A 22,979-nucleotide genomic window follows, 5' to 3' on the forward strand; every position below is an offset into this window, starting at 1 on the left:
TCATTCAGCCCTAGTACAGCACTGAACCCTGATCTCTGCTCCAGATTCCAACATTTGCCATTGACATTCCCTGCAAGCCAGCTGCCCATCCCCAATTATCTCACAGGTGAATGGTGTCTACTGCCCCATTCTCAGTCTGGCAGTTTGGTAGCACAGTTTGGTGGCAGCTCTCTCAGGCCAAGCAGAGAGGAGGAAAAACAAGTTCATAATTACCAAACAGCAGAAACTTGTCATCATTGGCAAGATATTGCAAAACAAAGAAGCAGAAAATGTTCTAATCACCTGTAAATCTTTCTTTGGCCACCCGGAGATTGATACTGCTTCTGGTTGTCTTAGGCCATTCCACAGGCTGCTGGAATTCTACACCCTGACAATATTAGGAACAAGTCAGAAACTGAAATTGCCAAATTCAAAAGTCAGTTCAATTCTACAAACATATAGAACAAATAGAGCGTGTCCAGTGGAGATTCACACGGATGATCCCTGGAATGGTAGGTTTAACATTCGATGAACGGCTAAGGATCCTGGGATTGTATTGATTAGAGTTCAGAAGGTTGAGGGGAGATCTAACAGAAACTTACAAGATAATGTATGGCTTAGAAAGGGTGGACGCTGGGAAGTTGTTTCCGTTAGGCAGGGAGACTAGGACACGTGGGCACAGCCTTAGCATTAGAGGGGGTAAATTTAAAATGGAAAAGAGGAGACATTTCTTCAGCCAGAGAGTGGTGGGCTTGTGGAATTCATTGTCACGGAGTGCAGTGGAGGCTGGGACATTAGATGCCTTCAAGGCAGAGATCGATAAATTCTTGATCTCACAAAGAATCAAGGGCTACGGGGAGTGCGCAGGGAAGTGGAGTTGAAATGCCCATCAGCCATGATTTAAATGGCGGAGAGGACTTGATGGGCCGAATGGCCTTGCTTCCACTCCAGTGTCTTATGGTCTTAAATACATATGCAAATAGGATCCAGTTATCTCATCTTCTAAGGACAGACCATTAAGCTTCAAGGGTTGCATGGAATAGACTGAAATAGAGTTGGTTGAATAAAAGATAAGATACTATCCTTCAAAGTGATAATAAGAACTGCCGATGCTGGAGTCAAAGATAACACAGTGTGGAGCAGGAGAAAAAGCAGGCCAGGCAGCATCAGGGGAGCAGGAACGCTGACGTTTCAAGTTGGGACCTTTCTAAAGAAAGGTCCCGACTCGCAACGTCTTTCTTCAGAAGGGTCCCAACCTGAAACGTCAGCTTTCCTGCTCAGTTCCTCCAGCTCCACAGAATACCATCCTTCACGTTTATTTCACTAGAACAATGTAGTAAACAGATGGGTAGCAGCGGGGTAGGGAATTTATTACAAGAAAACTGTCGCTTGAGGGTCACATTTGGAACGGAATAGACCTGTTGCTCATAAATGGTCAACTTACATTCATTCTTCCTGGCATAACAGATTCTGCACAGTAAATAAGAAACACGTACTATCAAAAAAAATAAACTCTCTTTTGGAAGGAGTTTTGTGGAACCTTGAATGAAGTAAAGTAGCATCTCTATCACTCAGATACTTACAGCCATGAGAAAACAGATATTATCATTGTTGAATGGACCACAGAAAGAAAGGCATGCCGAAAGCTGCCAAGAGTTCCGCCAACCAGCGAGGAGATGGGTCCTCTGTTAAGGAAAACCAAAGGCATACTGGAAACATGAGTACGGAAGGAAGCATCACCAGAAATACACAGAGCCATGGAAACTCTGAGCTTCACTCATACTTGTTCATTGCAATCACTTCAAATGTATTCCCTCTTTTCCATAATAGGACAGGGATAAAACACGTTTATTGTCTTTAAAGCCTTGCTCTCCTGTTGAGAACTGCTGCTGGTTTATATCAATGCTTGTTCTCAACTGATTAGCAGTCAAACTTCTGCTTGTTTAAAGCAAAACTCATCACTTTTCAATTGGGCAATGAGACAGGCTTTATATGACATGGTCAAACTTTGTATTTAGTGCCAACATCTGCCAAACAAATGCAACAGATGTAATAGGAACACCATTCATCTGAAGCAGAGCAGCTATTCTGAAAGCAAAGGAAATAATTAGTGTCAACATAACAAAATCTCTGCAGAGATAAATAAAAATAATTGGGAAAAGTCAACCTCAAGCATTAAACTTACATTACTATATGCAGCTCTGCTCAACTCACTATCACTTATTCAATTTATGGAAAAGCTGTGTATTCTAACAGCAAAAAAAAATGAAAGTCCCAGCAATGCATATATTTTCAAGTCAAACATATTCTTTTCTATTTGAGAGTGGCAGTAATTTATGATTAATTTCACTTGGATGCTGACACATTATTTCATGGTATGTGGGTGTCACTAGCAAGGCAGGCATCTGTTACCCATTCCCAATGGACTTTGAACGCAATGGCTTACTAGGTCATTTCAGGGGGCAATTAGGGATCAACCAGATTGCTGTGGGCTTGGAATTACATATAGACCAGACGGAATAAAGACAGCAAAGCTCCTTCCCCAAACAATGTGAGTGAACAAGATGGGATTTTGCAAAAATTGAAAGTTTCATAGTCATCATCACTAAGGGCATTGCTCAAATCCACGTTTTTATTTATCAAATTTAAATCCCACCAGCTGTTAGTGGTATTTGAATCCATGTTTCCAGAGTGTAGTGTGGATCTCTGGATGACTGTCTCAATGATATTAGCTAATACAATTACCAAAATTAAGGTACTCAATTTTCCTTTGTGGTCATTTGTCTCTCACAGCATGAGAAACAAATAACACCACTAAATCTTTGGTCTGGAGTACAGCCATAAATGCATGACAATGCTGGCAAACTTCAGTGATTAGCTCATACATGTTTACACCATAACTATAAGAATGCTGGGAACAAAAAAAATCATACTATTCTTGATATTATAAGGGCCTCAAAACATTCAAGACCATACAAAAATATACCAGCTACGGTATTGTCCATTTTTTTTTCTACAGCACATTACTCTGCAATACACCCTCACCAGGCAGCACACTGGAAATCAAACCCCACTATGCCTGGAGTCATCACAAAAGAGTTAACGTTAAAGATCTGTCGTGGCTCAGTGGTTAGCACTGCAGCCTCACAGCACCAGGGACCCAGGTTCAATTCCAGCCTTGGGTAACTGTCTGTGCGGAGTTTGCACATTCTCCCCGTTGGTGCTCTGGTTTCCTCCCACAGACCAAAGATGTGCAGGTTAGGTGGATTGGTCTTGCTAAATTGCCCGTAGTGTTCAGGGGTGTGGGGGTTATAGGGGGATGGGTCTGGGTGGGATGTTCCAAGGGGCGGTGTGGACTTGTTGGGCCAAAGGGCCTGTTTCCACACTGTAGGTAATCTAATCAAAAGTACACACGATAGCCCAACTTAATGTCTTTTAGACCAAGATCGACATAGAGCATGGAACAGTTGCTGTGTTTAAGAACAACTATTTATTACAAATTACAGATTCTGACAAGTTTACAACTATAAACTGTTGGCATAAAGCTACTATATTAGAACTTATAAATTTTCTCTGTACATACAGAGATACAGAAACATGGGTGTTACGGGCAGAGGTAGAGGGCAGTTCAATGGTCCTTCTTCAAAGGGTGTGCTGAGACAATCTTTTGGCTCATTCTGCTCTTTTATTTTCAATCTCCAAATATATTCACTTACTTGTATAAAGTACAGTGTAGCTGCACCGAACAAGGGGTTACACACTTAAGAGTCTCTGGTTTACTGGTTAAGAGCCACAGTTCACTGCAACTGCTGAGGGTAAGCTATGCTTTATTCAGGTTTGAGATGCTTTTCAGTGCAAAGCAAAACAAGTTCACCCTCCGCCAGAGGTCTAACGATTTCTGCCAAAACAAAACAAACATTCACAACCCCAAAACGTTTAGCTGTTGGAAAGTCAGTCACAGTTGTTGGTAGGTAAAAGGTATCTGGCGTCAATAACTAGTCATTAGCCAACAGGCCAGTTACTCGTTGTCAGCCAAAGCTCTGATTCACTCACTTTGGCTCCAGTTTGACTGAAAACTGGGCTTCCATTACTGCTCTAAGCAGCTGTGTAAAAAGCAGTTACAATGAGCGCCAGGTAACTGGTTTTTTTAAAAATGGTTGTCACCACTACAGAAAAATAAAACGTGGTCTTTCCATCTGATCTATTTCCACAAATTGCAAGTAATTCTTGGTTTGTCTTTGAGTAAAAACCACGCAGTTCATGACTAATCAGACAGAAAACAGCCAATCAACACTGACTTTACTGTAAGTTTAAAAATTCACAAATATAAAAATTGAGGAATAGGCATCAATCCATGCAATCTGTTATGATAAAGTTTCACTGTTAATTAGTAACTTTTTCTCCGCTCTATGCATTAAAATTTTAAACTGGCCGTTACGGGCATATTTAAAAGTTGGAATGCAGAAAGTACTGTGCCAGTCTTCTGCAATTCCCCAATTATGCATTTTAACACTGACAAGCTGCTCCATTCAATGTTGTAGTTAGTTCAAAATGACTATACAGAATTTAAAAAGTTGCCAGCAAACAAAAGCAACCTCAGAGTGAATTTTCAAAGAGGAAAATATATGGATGGTAAAATAATTAATTTTAAAATGCTTTTGCAGATCACAAATTTACAACAGCATTTAGATAACTGTAAAATGTAGAAATAATGCAATCTGCAGCAGCACCATAAGTATACATAGCTGCTGTTTAATAATCTGTCATTAAGAAACCAATATCTATAAAAATTCCATCGGATAATCCCTTTTACATTTCACTCTATCTTTGGAGCCAAACGCTCTTTTATTTGTAATACAAACATCACCGAAGCAACATAAATCAATACCTTTTATAGAACAAGTTTATACTTTCTTCAAAATTGCCAAAGAGAATGATACAACAATAAGTGAATCACAAAATAAAAATGAAAAATAAGGGGAATCTTCAAGGCACTAAAGGAATTTTTGAACTCTGTACATATAGTTATATATATTTTTCAATTTTTTTTTTGCGTTTTGCTTCTTGTGCATAACTGGTATGTTCTGAAACACCCTCAGACAATTTTCTCTTCTTTTTCTTAACTGTTTTGTCACTGAAGTAATCACTGTCATCTCGTCCATGGATTTCAGTGTCTACATTTAATTCTCCGGTCTTCCGCTTTTTCTTTTTGTGTTTCTTACTTTCTAAAATTATTTCAGCTTTTTCCATTTGATCTTCATGACAACTCTTGTCTAAAATCTCATAATTCACAGTCTCTTCCACTTCTTGGTCCCATTTTTCATCTTTCTTCTTTTTCTTTTTCTTCTTGCGTACTATCCCATCATTTTGTTCTGCACCATTATTTTCTAGTGGTCCTTCTGAATCCACACATGTTGCTTGCAATCTGGGGTATAAAATAACATATTACTAAAGCAGACAAATAGTTCAGTACAATGAACATTTTTCTTTTTTGATAATTCAGTCACATGTCAAAAAGTAAACTTATGTTTCTGACTCTCATTGGCTTTGTCTCATGATGAGCAAGGTGCATGTCTACATATTGAGTACTCTTGAAATAAATAGAAAACCTGAATAAATCAGCAATAATAGTTTCCATATGTTAAATTAGTAAGCAACTGAGCCAATAACAAATCAACAGCGTAATAGATTAAGTCTACTGGGTTATGAACTTTCTAGCTTTATGTTAAGGATCTTTTGCGCCCGGTGTATAACAGATTGTATCCTTCAGAGTGCAATTTTTCCAAGTGGCAATGAAAGAAAGAGTTTGTTCCTCATTAAATTCATTCTCTGGACGCAAAACCAGCAACCTACTGCTTATATTGATAAGCACTAAGAACTTGGTACAGGAAGTACAGTTGGTACAACTTCAGAGGGCAGTAGAGAGTCGTGCAAAGGTCAGGGCCATTAATAAATCAACTGGACTTTTCTAACAACATCACAGCTTCATGACCACAAGTTTCTAGTAAAAAAAACATTTCTGTAAGATAAAACAATTAAAATTCTAAAATTTTGCTTTCTGGATTATTAGTACTGCAGTATAACTAGTTTCACTCTTCAATCCCTGGTCAGTATATCTTAAAGTAGTTAACAGACATTGAATTTAAAATGTAAATTGCACTATGTTAATAACTTGGATGAAGGGACACAATGTAGATGATCATACAAAGATGGGGGGTAGGGGAGAAGAAGAACAAATTTGTGGAAGATGGAAAGTTTACAGAATACAGAGAGGTTAACTGATTATAATGTAGCAAGCGAGTGGTTATCCACTTTGGCAGGAAGAACAGCGTGCAAAACAAGAAATGGAGAGAGACAACAGAATGCTGTAGCAGAAAGGTTGCTGGATGTTACTGTTTATGACAGCCAAAGTGTTTACTCAAACTGGAGATACTTCAGCTGCAGTCAAGGTACATTACTTTAAAGAAAAATAGAAAAAAGTCAGAGCTTCTTGAGTGGTAAAAGGGATACTTTTAAAAAAAAACAGGAAAACAGTGCATATGACTCACATCAAGTTGATCATGTAGATGAAAACCAGGCTGAATACATAAAGTTAAAAAACATGCAAAAACAGTCAAATAGAGACTGAAAGCAAACATAAGAGGATCCAGGTGTTGCATGGCTTACAAAATCAATTAATAGTTGGTAAAAGCAAGATCAATTTGGGTCCAATAAGTGGATTTGAATATCAGGAAAAAGGGCACAGGTGATGTGCTGAATGAGTAGTTTGTACTTTCCTTTATCAAGGAAGGTGCTGCCCAAGTGATAAAGATAGAGGTAGTAATTAGGACACTTGATGGACTACAAATTGAGAAAGACAAGTGAGACAAGTGGTATCAGAAAGGGTGGCTGCACTTAGATGATGATAAACCATCGGAACCACATCAGCTAAATCCAAAAATACAAGGAAAAGGAAGGGTGGAAAGATCTTCCTCAGATTTTTTTTTGGGGGGGGGGGGGTGCAGTGTCAGCAATTGGAGAATTGCAATGTTCCATCCTTTTCAAACAGATCAGTAAATTTAATCTCATGTGGTTGAAAAACTTTTAAAAGAAATAAACCTAGGACAAAATGAACAGTCACTTGGAAAAAAGGTGCGATCAAAGAAATCCAGCAAAGATCTGTTAAAGGCAAATCACCTTTAACTAATTTTATTGAGTTTTAGCCTAACTGGTACATGGTGTATAGTGGATTTCGCAGAAGGCTTGGTAAGCAGAATTATTTTCCCTGCTCTGTATCCATGACCCAGATTTGGGTGTGGACCACAATTTTAAAATCTGCAATGAATAAACACTTAGAAGTGTTGTGAACAGTGAGGATAGCGATAAATTCCAAGAGTACACAGAACATCTGGTGGAATGGAATATTAATTCATTCTAGTAGGAAGAGGAGAGACACAGTATAAATTAAGTTACACAATTCTGAAGGGAATGCAGGAACCAAAGGACTTGAGTGTGATGTATACATAAATTACTGAAGGTAGAAGAACACATCGATAAAAATTTAATGTCATGCAGGATCCCAGACTTTAGAAGTAGTGGCATAGAATACCAAAGCATGAAGTCATGATGAGCATTGATAAAATTGGTTCAGCTTCCAACTGGACAATTAAGTCAAATTCTGGGCAGTGCGCTTTAGAGAGGACACAATAGTATTTCAGCTGGTGCAGAACTAACTTATGTTGTTGCACGGGTGAAACTGGAACTGTTCTCCTTATAGAAGAGGAGGCTGAAAGGAAATTGATAAAGATGTTCAAAATTATTCAGGATCTAGACAGAATAGATGGCAAGAGACTTTTTCCAATAGTGAAAAGATCAGAAGCCAGGGGATATTGATTCTATTGTGTTTGAACAAAGATCCAGAGTGAGACGAAGGAAAACGCTTTTACACAAGGTCTAGGAAACAGAATGTACTGACCCAGTGTTTGATTGCAGCAGAGTCAATGCTGGCTTTCAAAAGAAAATTGTATTATGATTTGAAGAGAAAAAAATGCAGACCAATGAGGAAAAGGCAGGAGTGGGACGACATGAGTTGTCGTCACAGAGAATGGCATAGACTAGTGGACTCAATGGTCTTCACTCATACTGTACTATTCTATGATTCTACACACAAGTAATCAGGTAGACAAATGGATTATTAGGTTTTATTAAAAGGTGAATTGTTTATAAAAAGTAGGGATGTCTTGATCCAACTGTACATAGCTTGTTGGGAAACATCCAGATTAATGTGGAAAGGTTTGGTCTTCCTCTTTTAAGGGGGGAAATATCTGCATTGGAGTGAAGTGAGTTTTGAGACAAGGTTGATTCCAGGGATAAAGGGGATGTCTGCTGAAAGGCAGAGCATGTTTGGCCTATAAGCACTGGCGTTTAGAACAGTAACAGGTAATCTTCCAGAAACATACAATGTTCTGAGGAGACTTCACAGGGATTATGCTGAGAGGATGTTGCCTATCATTTGAAATTATATCCCACCTTCTAAATTGCAAGTCTGGTGTTACCCATTTAAGATGATGATGAGGTGGACTTTCCTCACAGAAGGTCATGAACCACAGGAAATCTCTAAACTATACAGCTATGGAGAGTGGGTCGTTGAAAATGCTTAAAGATCACAAAAGATAGTTTTTTGTATTGGAAGGAGTTATTTGTTACGGGTAGAAGGTAGGAAAGTGGAAATTAGGCCAAAATCAGATCAACAATTCATAAATGAATGACAGGACAAGCCTGAGGGTTTGCATGAGTTACTCAACAACAAATTATTCATCCATGTTTAATTAAAAATAGCCCCACGGCACTTCACAGGAATACTGTTAAATCCAAGTACGAGACCATGTAACCTAAGACAGGTTGACAAGAAGTTTGGTAAAAGAAGAAGATTTATTTTTAAGAAGCACCTTAAAGGAAGAATGACAGGAGAAGTGCAGACAGAGATTTTCAGAGTTTGATTAGATTAGATTCCCTACAGTGTGGAAACTGGCCCTTTGGCCCAGCAAGTCTACACCACCCCTTGAAGCATCCCACCCAGACCCATTCCCCTATAACCCACACACCCCTGAACACTCCGGGCAATTTAGCATGGCCAATCCACCTAGCCTGCACAATTTTGGACTGTGGGAGGAAACCAGAGCACCCGGAGGAAACCCACGCAGACACAGGGAGAATGTGAAAACTCCGCACAGACAGTTACCCAAGGCTGAGGGGGAACCCTGCAGCCCGATGGTATCAATGTCACCCGAAGGTTGCAGGAGCAGCAACTCATATTCCGCTTGGGAACCCTGCAGCCCAATGGTATCAATGTGGGCTTCACAAGCTTCAAAATCTCCCTTTCCCTCACTGCATCCCAAAACCAGCCCAGCTCATCCCCTCCCCCCACTGCATCCCAACACCAGTGCAGCCTGTCCCCGCCTCCCTAACCTGTTCTATCCCCTCCTTCCACCTCAAGCCGCACCTCCATTTCCCACCTACTAACCTCATCCCGCGTCCTTGACCTGTCCGTCCTCCCCGGACTGACCTATCCCCTCCCTACCTCCCCACCTATACTCTCCTCTCCACCTATCTTCTCCTCTATCTATCTTTGGTCTGCCTCCCCCTCTCTCCCTATTTATTTCAGAACCCTCTCCCCATCGTCCTCTCTGATGAAAGATTACTTAGTTATTTCTCTTGTTACAGTTAAGTATTTTGGAAATTGGTTGGTTCCATTTCCAACAATACAATTTTAAAAGTATTTATTGACTATAAAGCACTTCGGGACATCCCATGGACATTAAAGATATAAATAAATGTTTTTCACTGCATCACATTCACTTGGCTCACCTTGGTAAATTAAAACTTATCAATATGTTAACCAGTTATGACATTTTAAATTGTTAACATAGTATTGGCGTGTGGATTAAGCTGTCATGTGAAATTTATAGAGTGATTCCATATACATATTCTTAAACTGAAAAGATCAACATACTCACAGTGTAGTGGAGGGATTAGAAAGGTGGGGAAGGGGATAAAAAGGGGAGAATGATGGCGCAAAGAAAGGAGGAGACAGCCATCAGATATACAAAAGAGGTATGTATTTAAATTAAAAATGGCTGTCAAGTTTGACATGTATGGAAAGAGTAATATGATCATTGATAACAACTATCCCTGAAAAACCAAGGGAGCGCAGGTTATGATTTGAAATTGTTAACTTAGTGTTAAGCCAAATGGCTACAAAGTGCCTAATAGAAAGATGAAGTGATGTACTTCATTCTTCAAGTTTTCTTTCATTGGAATAGTATCAGGGGCAGAGGACAGACAGGTCAGTGAGATTGTAAATTTCAATTTCTACCTTCTGATTCTTCTGTATCCCTCCTCAACTTGTTTCCATTTCTAGAGATAAACTATCGACCAGTATTGAAATCCACTAAGACCAATGGCTCCCACAGCGGTCATGATTATATTTCTCCCAGTTTCCACATTGCATTTGTACGAACAATATATCATGTTTTATTATTGCTCCACTAAGAAACTATCCTGCACTTTGGTTGGTGGAGGAGGTCTTATTATTAGTAGCAGTTCAATTTGATTTACTTTTGTTTTCGACTCTTCACTACCACAACCAACAAACATCACCCCCAATACCCACCCAACCACCACCTCCGCACAGCCCCAACCCCCCCCGCACACACACACAAAATGTGGTTCATTTTGATTTTAAATTCAACTCAATCAGGCTTCACATTCACTGGGTCACTATCTATCATTTTGACTACCTTCAGTGGGTTGTCCCACTTCCCATCCCTTCTGTTCCAACAGTTGGAAGGAACAATTCCCTCTGTGACACCCTGGTGATCTCCACAGTCACACTCAACTCCTCCCTTCACTTTCCTTCCTTTGGAAGTAGAGAAAAAGCAAAACCTTCTCTTTTGCCTCCTTTCTTCCTCTTCAACCTGAAAGGTCACCTTTTTTTTATCTTCTACAGATTTTGCCTGACCACAATATTTCTGTTATTTCAGACTTTCAGTACTAATAGTATGCTGCTTATCATTAGGAAAGCGGCAACAGCTTTTGAATCCATCTATCTTGATCTGTGCAATGTTTTAAATGCCACATGGAGTTAATACAACGCTGAACGCATTCAACTGCAGCTGCGAGATGTGAATGCACCAATGTAATGTCTGAAGTAGCACATGGCAAATGAATTTTATCGAGCTAGGCTATTTTGTTTTTATCAAATTTTGGTGATATAAAATTATAGGCTTTGGAGCTGATGAAATTATAATCACACTTAATAGTTTTACTATTAAACTATTGCGGTTGTCGAGAAAAAAATAAAATTCCACAGTAAAAGAAAACACACACAAATGCTCATTCTCTTTTCTTAATGACCTAATGAAATTCCAGAAAATTGTGACTTTGAAAAATGGAAACAATGTTAACAGGTCATTAATTATAGCGAAAAGGAGACATTCTCCCAGTTTTCATTCAAAAGGAATCAGAGTCCAACAAGTGATCCAAATAACAACTGCGAGATGCAAACTCTAATCAATTCAGTTTAAAAGTAGGCCAATTTCCACAGCACTAACTGCCCCTATTCAATAGGCATAAAGTTTAATCACTAGAGAAAGTGTAAGTACTGGTACCTTAAAAGCAACTGTCCTCGAATGCACAGTACACCGGCGACATCAGCATCCAGCTGCAGAACTTCAAATTTCAAGCTATCGCCCACTGCTACTGCAAAGCCTGGCCAAGTTCCATTTGCTTTGTGTGGTTTGGGTATTGAAGCATTAAAACACCCATGTACTAGACAGCCAAGATGACTTGGAGCAACTTTATTCACAATACCCTGAAAAAATTCAAGACAGAAAGTTATTGAAATGTCAAAAACTCTGGCTACTTTAAAATAAACAAAAATTAACATGCATTATCAGCCCCACATTCTAAGTATCAATAAAATACTTTTGATTTTTTGCTTAAAAACACACGCTCATTCACTGCATCATAAACAGTTTGACAGAGCTTGTGAAAGCCTACTGCCTAGTTTACCGGGTCCCTGGAAAAGATGAAAGGTGAGGCACAATAACTTGTTCTGTTTTAAAATTTTAAGACAAGCATATCCATGCTTACAAACTGAACAAAATGTCAAGATCTAGTCTTGGTTGAGGTCCAGTTTTCTCCAGATAAATAATGGAGAGGTTGAAGAATTCACCTTTGTCCAAGCTTCTGATCCCGTGCACCCACCAATGCAAATATCACCCATTTACATCTCTGTAACTGCTCCTATCAAATCCTTCTTCAGCCAAAAACACTTTTTTTTTGTTATAACTAACAATCTTATAAAATTCTTACAGTATTCGTTGAAAAGCAATACCATGTTAACATTCTGAAAAATTAGCAAGCCATAAATAAAAATGCACATGATGGATGCCTACTTTTCCCAAACAAGCTAATTATCCCTTACACAACTTTAATTTTGAGTAACTCTTGTTCACTTCCTAGGAAACATATGCCAGTAATATTTTGAAATCAGAAGTGAAGGCAGCAGAAAGTTTATATACTTTTGACTGTGCTTTTAAACCAGCCACTAGGAAGTAAGTGAAATTAACACAGCATCTGCTTCAAACTTTGACTCTCTTTAGATGCACAGTACCTACTAAATTAATTTTGAGCCAAAATTCAAGTGCTCTCTTTGTTCAAGCATCTTTGAGCACGATAGTAAAATGCTGATCTACCAAACGGCAATTCACAAAATATTACAAAACATGTTTAATCGTTTACAGAAAAACCCATTTGGCAAACCAAATACTCCGTTTTACTGCATCAGCTGCATGGTTGTATTTTTTTTCAACTGACTTCATCCTCCGATGGAGACAAGTAATTTGAGTGATAAGACTTTGAAATAGTTGTTCTATCTTAAATCTGCAAGTATTTAAGCAGAAAAGTCTAGATTTTATTATCATAATATCTGATAGGTCTCATTCCAAAATTATACTCCACTACTCACTACAGGTCATAAACTGTGCCCACCATTTACAACCCTATCCGTTTTGTCTCAAAATTTGTATACTCACAAACATCTGATGACAATCTGACAGTTGCTTGCCCATTTCTTAAAACCTACTTTCACGTCAATCCTCAGCCTTGCTACTGAAAGTTTCATACATTTTTTTCCCCTAACAGTAACTCCTGAATTTAAATGAGATAGTGGAAACTGAAGGGTCTAGACCCAAAACGTCAGCTTTTCTGCTCCTCTGATGCTGCTTGGGCTGCTGTGTTCATCCAGCTCTACACCTTGTTATATCCTGAATTTAAATTATGTTTCTCTTAAAACCTCTTCTATCCATATTACCTTACAGACTTTATGTTTTCTTACTGCCTGAAAATCGTTCCTTTGTCACATTTCTTTTCCCAATTAACTTACCATCAGCTTCTGTCCAGTTTTAGGCCTGAAGATAACAAAGTCTGCTTCAATATTGAGATGGATATACCCTTGGTCGTCATAGATGTCACCCAATTCACCAATTAATCTCACTTTATCAAAAGCAATTGGGACACCCTGCAGACTAATAAATATGTCAAAAGGTTATATATGATTCTTCCAGTCATTCTTTTTAGATAAGAGCAAAAATGCACAATAATTGTAGATATCAAACATGCAGAAGCAGCTATCTTTAAAAAAAATTAAAATTTCAAATAGAATAAACATTTTACCTAGATGGACACCACTACAATTCTTAAAATAATGTTTATTATTAAAAAGATACAAGGATTGGTGAAGGTGCAGCATACATGATGGATTTTGAAGTTTAACCTTTCCACTTTCAATGATTAGAAAATGTTTTGCTGAGACCTGAACTGCATGCTCAACAGGCTAACTAACTGGTTTCTACAAATGATGCAATTCACGCATCAAATTGATGTTTTCTCTCAATTTTCCCAAGACAAACAGCTGCACCAGTTTTGGTCAGATCTCTAAACACAGCCTTAGGGACAAAGGATGGTATTGTTGGAAGCACCTACTGGTTAAGGTGTTGCATTCAACTCAAAGGAGTGATTTCCAGTGATAAGGTTGTCTTCCTCTTCATACTCCCGAGAGCAAGTACTCATTCTCAGGAGCTAGCAGGCCTATGCTATTTCACTCAAGTGACCACTCATCATGAGGTGAGACACAAAGCAGCTTGACTATTTGACTGTGAATGGCATAGGACGCTGTAACACGCACACCAGTTTTCTGCAGCAATGTTATTCCTTTCACTCTCATGATTAGGAGCACAGGACCAATTGTAACAACATCCTGTTTGCTGCTGAAAGCAATTTATTCAATACAGACTGGGAATCACACCTGGATCTTCTGTTTGGGACAGTTTAATGCTAAACTGAGTGCTGTCTTTATTCATAAAGCCACATCTAATTAAAAGTTGATGTGAATTATACAGTGAAGAATAGAATCATGGGTTTCCTTACAGGCAATCATTTCATTAAGGGTTCCAGATGAGATCAAAAACCACAAAACTGAAACTCATGATCATGAATAATTTTCTGATTCCAAGATCAAATTACTGCCTTTTAATTAATTTTATACCTAATTATAACATATGCAGCAGAGATCATAAGAGCAATTTTATAGCACTTTGGGTTTTTTCCCAGCTGCAGATATTCGTGTGATGTCTACACTGAAAATAAATCAAAACATGACTTTTTAATTTTCCAACTGGAAAATCAACAGTGGATTCCAAAACTGTTTAAAGAAAGTGTAAGAATGCCTTTATAGAGAGTGCTTTCAATGATCCAATGATGTTCTAGGCCCCCTCCATTATGAAGTGGTTTTTCGGAATTGGTGCCACTACTGTAAGGCAGGTCATCAATGAAACAAATGGCCAGATGTTTTAGTGACATTGGTTGAGAAATAACACTAGTTTCTTCAAAAGCTTATCCAAATGTCTGAACCTCCCTCCATACTCTGCTACACTGGCAGCTAAATTAAGTTCTCAAGTCTCTGGAATGGGTCTTGAACACAACACTGCAATTCAGAAGTTAAACTGCAGCCAAGTAAACAAAAATGACATGGACCCAGCTGGCGCCCACCAAGCCTCTTTGAATCTCACTATTTATAGCTTTTCATCATTTAAAAAATACCTTGTTTGGTTCTTTATGAATCAGAAGTTGATTAACTCACATTAAAATGCATTTACCAGTTTTGCCTATCAACTGAATCTATCAATATTTCTTGGGAATCTTACACTTCCATCAACACTGCCTAAAATAGAGCTGTCAGCACATTTCACTTTAGCTTTCGATAACCTAAGTTAAGCAAAAACTCCAACACAGATCCTTAAACAACACTGGTCACATATTGCCCATTAGAGTAGCTGGAGAACTTGACCATTGGTGCTATAGTTTTTAAACTGATCAGCCAGCTTGCTAAGTAGGCCAGCAATTTGCCTTCATTTCCACAAGCTTCAACTGCAACAGTCTCTCAGAATCAACCTTATTTATATGGAATTCCAGAAGACATTTGATAACTATGACAAAGAAAGAGACTATTAAGTCCTTACCAGCTTTCTTTTGAGCAACACAATTCCATTCTCCTATTTTATCTTTGGAGCCCTTCAAGTTGAGCCCTTGAAAAGAAAGCCAGTTTCCCAGTGAAACCATTCTACCACTTTCTCAGACTACAAATTTCAGATCGGCGTCACTCACTGCGCAAAAACATTCTTCCTCACTTTCCTCTCCAACTCCTGTCCATGAATCCATCTTTCTTAGCATTTTACCATCACTTAATGCAAGCCTCTCATCTACTGTACCTACACCTGTCATAATATTCTGTAACTCTTCAAAAAATTCTCTCAATTGCCTTTGCTCCAAACAAAATGACTTCAGCTTCTCCAAACTAATCTTGTAACCAAAATTTCTCACCCCAGGAACTATTCTGCTAAATCTCACTGCCTGCTCTCAAGAATCTTCTCATCTTTATAAAGCATACAATTTCTGGTCACCATGCTTTAGTACAGGCTGAACTTCATACAAAATGACTCTATTAATGAAGCCCAAGATGCCATATTATTGTCAATAAGTTCTGGTACCTTCAAAACACTATCTACGAACCCTCAATAATGTATGAGTCATTAAGAGTACACAAGACAAGGATGAACCATTCACAAGCATCTTTAATAGATATGCCAAGTAGATAATTCACTTCAGCCTCTTCCTAAGATTCCCATCATCACGGATGCCATTCTTCAGCTAGGTGGTCTCAGTCCGTGTAATAAGATGATGAGTGAGGGCACAATACACAAAAGGCCAATAACATTTTGACTGCAGTATTGAAGAGTCATGCTCCAGGACAAGTGTGTATAACCATACTGTTCCAGTAAAGCGAGCACACCGGCATCTATCCAACATGGTGGTAAACTTCCCAGCCAATCAGCAGTCCATAAAACTACTTTCAATCATAATGTGATGGAAGCTGATATTGACTGTGCTATCATTGTACACAGTCAACAATAATCTACTCAATTTGGGTTCCACCGAGATCATTAGGCTCTTCAGCTCAATTCAGCGTTGATCCAAACATGGATAAACAGTAAGATGGTAAAGGAAACAATATCCTTCTTATCAAGTTACTGTTTGACGACACATGGCATCAAGTAGCCCAAGTAAAATTTCATCAATAGGAATTGGAGAAAACTGTCCATTTGTTGGAAGTCTAGTACAAAAGGAAGGAAATCGTAGATGCTGAAAGCCAACTCAACAGAGCAGTAGACCAAGTTCTTTAGCTGTTTTACGAATAACCTTTCCTTAATGTTATGATTAGAAGAGAGGACAATCTCTGATGATTACTCAAAGTTCAGTTTTATTTGCTATTCCTCAGCTAATGAGTTTATACTCACATGCAGTTAAACCTGGACTCCACAGGTTCAAGCTGATAAGCAACAAGTGCCAAAGTCTCCAACGAGACAGTGTCCAACCACCTCCTTTTAACATTCAATAACTAAAGAACTGACCATCTACTTCAAAAAGAAAGGAGAACACACCTTCATCTACATCAATGGAACTGAGGTGGAGAGTGAAGAGCATCAAGTTCCTTGGAGTGACAATAACCTGTCCTGGACTTAACATGTAAATGCCACAGTCAAGGCGGCACAACAATGCCTCTTTTTCTTCAGACAGTTCAGGAAATTTAGCATGTCCTTAGATACCCTCACTAAATTCTACAGATGCACCATAGAAAGCATCCTGTCCAGGTGCATAACGGCCTGGTATGGCAACTGCTCTGCCCAGGACTGTAAAAAACTACAAAAGGTTGTATGTATGGCCCAGACCATCACAGAAGCCAATCTTCCGTCCATGGACTTTAATTACACAGCTCACAGCTGCAGAAGGGTGACCAATATTATCAAAGACCCATCGCACCCTGGTAATGATCCCCTACAACCTCTTCTGTCAGGCAGAAGATACAGAAACCTGAATACACGCACAAGCAGCTTCTGTCCTGCTATTATCAGACTGTTGAATGGACTCTAGCCTCAAATAATGATGCTTGCAATGTAACCTGTATGCCTCTAAGTTGTTTTGATCTGTACATCCTTTGCTTACGAGCGTGACGGGCAGGTCATGGTAAGCAAAGCCTTTCATTATATTTCTGTACATATGACAATAAAAATCAGTGTTACTACAACAAATGGAATAATTGACACAAACACAAAGATGACCATCAAAACTTCCATCTGCACCATTAGACGTGGTGACAGATTTTTAAGCTTGAGTGCATCTGCACACGCACGGGTAACATTCGTAGGTTCTATTTGCATTAACATCTATGGTTACTCTTGCAGTGATGGTCCTACTAAAGCTGAATGTTTACACAGCTAGGGAAGCCTGGGACAGAGAGCCCAGGCAGAGCGACACTGGCTGTTGAGCAGTTCAGTGTCTCAAAGAGGGCAAGTGAGAGGGTGAACAGTTTTTCAACAACAGCATCTTCCCTTCTGCCAGACAAAGACTCGGCATTTTTCCAGCTAATGATTATCCGATGCAAGCTGCCAACTTAACTTGCAAGTTCTGCTCTCCCTTTAAGGTCAACATGCAACTGACTTAGAATCCCAGAATTATATATTTAAGCAAGTTAGCTAGTTCAAATTTCAGCCACATGACAAGGACAGACACTTCTTTTGTCCACAGCTGGCTTGACAAAATCAGCTCGTGACCAGCAACTGTGCGTCAGTTTTAGGTGGAAATACGATACAACGTAGGTATTTCAGAAACTTATTGAAAGTCATTTGATCAGCCTCAGCTATTTTATAAGTGCGGCAACATTATCCATTTTTAAAAGGAAACAGAATTTAACAAAATTATAGAAGAGAATACTTTGGAATTTAAGTTCATTGCCCTTGGCATTGACAAAAATGCTACTTAAATGGAAAGAAAGAGCAGAATGCTGCAACACAAAGGGTCTATCAGGTGTCCATGCACATAAATCAACTTACATATAGGTGAACAGGTAACTGAGCAAATATAATTTCTGCAAGGAGAACTGGAGGAGGGAGTGGCAAAAATAGGGGTAGAGATGGGGTTCGGTTTAAGAGAAGGTTGCCAGAAGGGGAGAGTTGAGATTGGGGTGAGCAAAAACTGGGCTACGGCTTTGGGAAGTTCAGTTGGGATGGGTGAGAGAAGAGGGGTAAGGAAGCGAAGTAAGGCGAACCAGTTCTGACATTGAGTTGGTAGAGTGATAGAGAATCTGGATCATCTGACCGGGTCCTTTGCTGGCTTCGGAGTGCTGATCCATGGAGTTCTGGTCTACAGAGGTCAAGCCGGATTTCAAATGTGTTTGTAAGAGTAATAGGAATACAGAATTGATTCTGTATTTTAAATCCATGGGCTAATGAGTTTGGAGTTTAAACCTTTGTTTTTAAGTGAGTTCCCTCCTCCACCCTCTGAAACTGATGCCCTCTCATTCAGCCTCTCCGGTCTTCCCCCGTCTTCTGTAATCTTTCCAAATCCCCAGTGCTCCCTCTCTCTTCTCCTCCACCTCTTGCCCCTCTCCTACATCCTCCTCACCCAACTCGTCTCACCCCGCACCCACCCTCACATCAGACGCGTGAAAAGGGAAAGTTTAAGAGTGATAACGGGCCAAACGCAGGGAGGTTTAGTTGAGGGAAAGCGGGTCGGCACGGCCGGGCTGGGCCGAAGGGCCTGTTTCCGCGCCCCTCACCTCTCGGAGAAACGGAGTAGCTCTGTCCGGAGCTGCTTCTCGATGCCGGATCTCTGCCGCTTAAGGAAGACTGGAGACAGGGTGATGTGCCTTCGGAAGGTGTCCAGCACCAGGCACGAGTACGGGCTCTTGATGAGGGAGCAGGCCTGGCTGAAAGAGAGCTGCTGTCCTCCCCCTGAGACCACACGGCCCTCCGGCCCAGAACTCGCCATGCTGCTGCTGCCGCCGTAAAGCGGCGCCGAGCTGTCGTAAAGTGGTTCACCGGCCACCAGGTGGTGCTGGTTTCCAGTCAGAACTGGTACGGGAAGTAGGAGAGGAATGAGCTGTAGGTGGTCAAGTTTATGCAACTGTGGTTATCACATTTACTGTCAGAATTCTCAATAGATTTAAAAATCATCCATGTCGAGAGTTAAAATCGTACTCTCTGTCCACCTGGAATGATTCCACTGCTGAAGGAGGCCATTCAGTGTGTTTTTTTTGTTACTTAGCGAGCCATCTGTAGTTCACCAGGTGCTGCTAACCCTCTACTTTTCCTTTTAACAAAATGAAGATAAAATTCCCTTTGATTCTGTCTCCACCACAGTCTCAGCCAGTGTATTCTAGACCCTAATAACTGAATTAAAACATTTCCCCTGAATGCTTCCTTTACCAGTTATCGAAAGTTTGTGTTCTGTAGTCTATAATGCTCCCATTAATGTTCACTCTCTACCTATTCTGTTCAAACACCTCATGATTTTCAACAATTCTGTTAAATCACACTTCAATCTCCTCCAAAAGGTACAATTCCACTTTGTCTAATCTACTGATGTTACTGATGTTTCTCATCTCTGCAGGCAATTTTGTGAATAGTTCTCTACTGGCAAGAATGAATTGTCCTGGAAACAGCCCTGAGAAAAGTATTCTTCTGTTCATTCCTTCATACTTCAGTCCTTACTTTGAGACGAGGCGATGGTCTCGAGATATTGCCACTGGACCAGTAAGCCAAAGACCCTGGTAATGTTCTGAGTTTGAATTCCACCACAGCAAATGGTGGAATTCCAATTTGATAAAAATCTGGAATTAAAAGCCTAATGATGACCCAGAAACCAATGTCAGTTGTTGAGAAAACCCATCTCGTTCACTAGTGTCCTATAGGAACGGAACTATTGTTCTCGCCTGGCCTGGCTCCAGACCAACAATAATGTGCTTGACTCTTAACCATCATCTGAAATGGCCTAGCAAGCCATTCAGATGTATCAATTACAAGAAAGTAATAAAACAGTGAAACAGGTCACACCCACTTGGCATTGACCAAGGAAAGGACAATAGCAAACACAACCCTGTCAACTCTATAAGCTAACTCTGACTTACTAACATCTGGGCTTTCAAGCCAAAATTAAGAGAGCTGTTTTATAGATTCATTAAGCAACTACTTGACATAATCATACACACAGAATGATACTTCACAGACAATGATCCACTGGCAGGACAGATCTAGTGGATATGACAATACAGTAGTATACAGTTAGGAGGGACATGCCGTGCGAGTCTTCAACGTTGATTCTGTTTGTCATGAGGTGCCACGGCATCAGGTCAAACATGTATAAAAACATTCTCCTGCTCTTTACAGCATACCATCATCCCCTCAGCACCCGGAGCAAGCAATAAGGGTGGTAGCAAGGCCTCATTTAATCAAGTGTGACATCTAGGAATTCTAGCAAAACTAGCATCAATGGGAATCAAGAAGAAAACTCTGCTAGTTGGAGTCAGTCCTAGCCAAAGGAAGTAGGTTGTGATTGATGGAGATCAATCATCTCAACTCCAGGATATCCATGCGGGAGTTCTACAGGGTAGCATTCTAAGCCCACTATCAGTAAGAAGAGCAAGTCAGAGGGAAGAAATTTTTCTGTAATTCCCAAAGTACCCCAAAGCCTGTCCAGCATGCACAAACCACAAGTCAGGACTCTGATGAAATACTCCCTACTTGCTTAGTGCAGCTCTCACATACTCAAGATACTTAACACTATTCAGGACTAAGCAGGCTGCTTAACTGGTCCCACATCCATCAAAACCCACTTCCTCCACTACTGATGCACAGCAGCCTCATTGGGTGCTATCTATGAGCAGCGTTGCAGAAATTCACCAAAGCTGCTTAGACAGCACCCTCCAAACCTACGATCACTTCCACTCAGAAAGTAAAAGGCAGCAGATATATGGGGACACTGCAAGTTTCCCTACAAGCCACTCACCATCATAACATGGAAATGTATCACTATTCCTTCAGCGTCACTGAGTCAAAATCCTGCAATTCCCTCCTTAAGGGCATTGTGCGTGTAACTACACTAACTTGAGGGCAGCTCACTATTATCTTCTGAAGAGCAACTAGGGAGGGGCAATAAATGCCAGTCCAGCCGGTGTCACCCATGCCCAATAAGTGAATAAAGAAAACTAGGAGATCAGATAGATGAATATATTTCAAAAAGTTGCTTTGAGGAACATGACAAGTTTTTTAGAAGTCGTATTTTATTTTCTTACTTGTTAACCTCATGGGTCGGTCATCATTGTTATATATTGATCTATTGCCTAGGCAGAGAAAACCTTTAAAACATATTTGGAGCAAAGGTATATCTCAAAAAGACTAGTTTCTCAGGTCATGATTACAGGAAGTTATTGATCCTTGGTCAGGCAAAAGTAAATTAATACACAAAATGACAAGTCATTTCTCTGAATTCTCTCTTAGGGAGATTCTTTAGCATATCTGGCACTCAAAATACATCTCACATCATCACATATGAAAATTCCCTTTTGGTCTTGATAGATCTGTGAAAGAGAGTACTAAAACTCCGAACCCAAACACCAAAAAGGCAGTCTGTCAAGGATATGCTGAGAAAATGTTGGAGCAGCCAGGATCCTAAAGGGAAGCAAAGATGGGATTATTCCAAGACCACAAAGAAACAAAACAGGCAGACTTATTCTTATTAAGTTAAATAAGAGGACACAATCCTCTTACGGGGTTAATGGCAGGATTCTTGGTAGTGTGGATGAACAGAGGGATCTTAGGGTTCACGTCCGTAGATCCGTCAAAGTTGCCACCCAAGTTGATAGGGTTGTAAAGAATGTGTATGGTGTGTTAGCTTTCATTGGCTGGGGAATTGAGTTTAAGAGCCGCGGGGCTATGCTGCAGCTCTATAAAACCCTGGTTAGACCACACTTGGAATATTCCATTCAGTTCTGGTCGCCTCATTATAGGAAGAATGAGAAAGCTTTAGAGAGGGTGCAGGGGAGATTTACCAGGATGCTGCTTGGACGTGAGAGCAGGTCTTATAAGGAAAGATTGAAGGAAGTAGGGCATTTTTCATTGGAGCGAAGAAGGATGAGAGGTGACTTGACAGAGGTGTACAAGATGATGAGAGGCATAGATAGTGTGGATAGCCGGAGACTTTTTCCCAAGGTGGAAATTACTATTAGGAGGGGCATAATTTTACAGTGATTGGAGGAAGGTGTCGTGGAGATGTCAGAGGTAGTTTCTTCACACAGAGAGTGGTGGGTGAGTGGAATGTGCTGCCAACGGTGGTAGTGCAGTCAGATACCTTAGGATCATTCAAGCGACTCTTGGATAGGCACAAGGATGATAGTTAAATGAAGGTTATGCAGGTTAGTTTTGATCTTACAGTAGGATAACAGGTTGGCGCAACATCGTAGGCCCAAGGGCCTGTACTGTGCTGTATTGTTCTACATTCTATGTTCTAATCGATTCCAAGTGACCTGTGTTCTTCATTGTTGTCACATTTGTGACCATAAGTTTTGC

General features: G+C 40.0%; 1 protein-coding gene across 1 annotated transcript; it reads right to left on the bottom strand.

Annotated features, from left to right (window-relative positions):
• Window positions 1-3,457: 3,457 nt before the first annotated feature.
• Window positions 3,458-19,419, bottom strand: polr1f (RNA polymerase I subunit F). Its single transcript, XM_048547558.2, has 4 exons — window positions 19,193-19,419; window positions 13,406-13,547; window positions 11,628-11,830; window positions 3,458-5,404 (listed from the first exon to the last, which is right to left on the bottom strand). The coding sequence occupies exons 1-4, from the start codon at window positions 19,402-19,404 to the stop codon at window positions 5,005-5,007; spliced, it is 957 nt and encodes a 318-aa protein (XP_048403515.1). The 5' UTR covers window positions 19,405-19,419; the 3' UTR covers window positions 3,458-5,004.
• Window positions 19,420-22,979: the final 3,560 nt, after the last annotated feature.

The sequence above is a fragment of the Stegostoma tigrinum genome, chromosome 2 (assembly GCF_030684315.1).
Source record: "Stegostoma tigrinum isolate sSteTig4 chromosome 2, sSteTig4.hap1, whole genome shotgun sequence".
Lineage (NCBI taxonomy): Eukaryota > Metazoa > Chordata > Chondrichthyes > Orectolobiformes > Stegostomatidae > Stegostoma > Stegostoma tigrinum.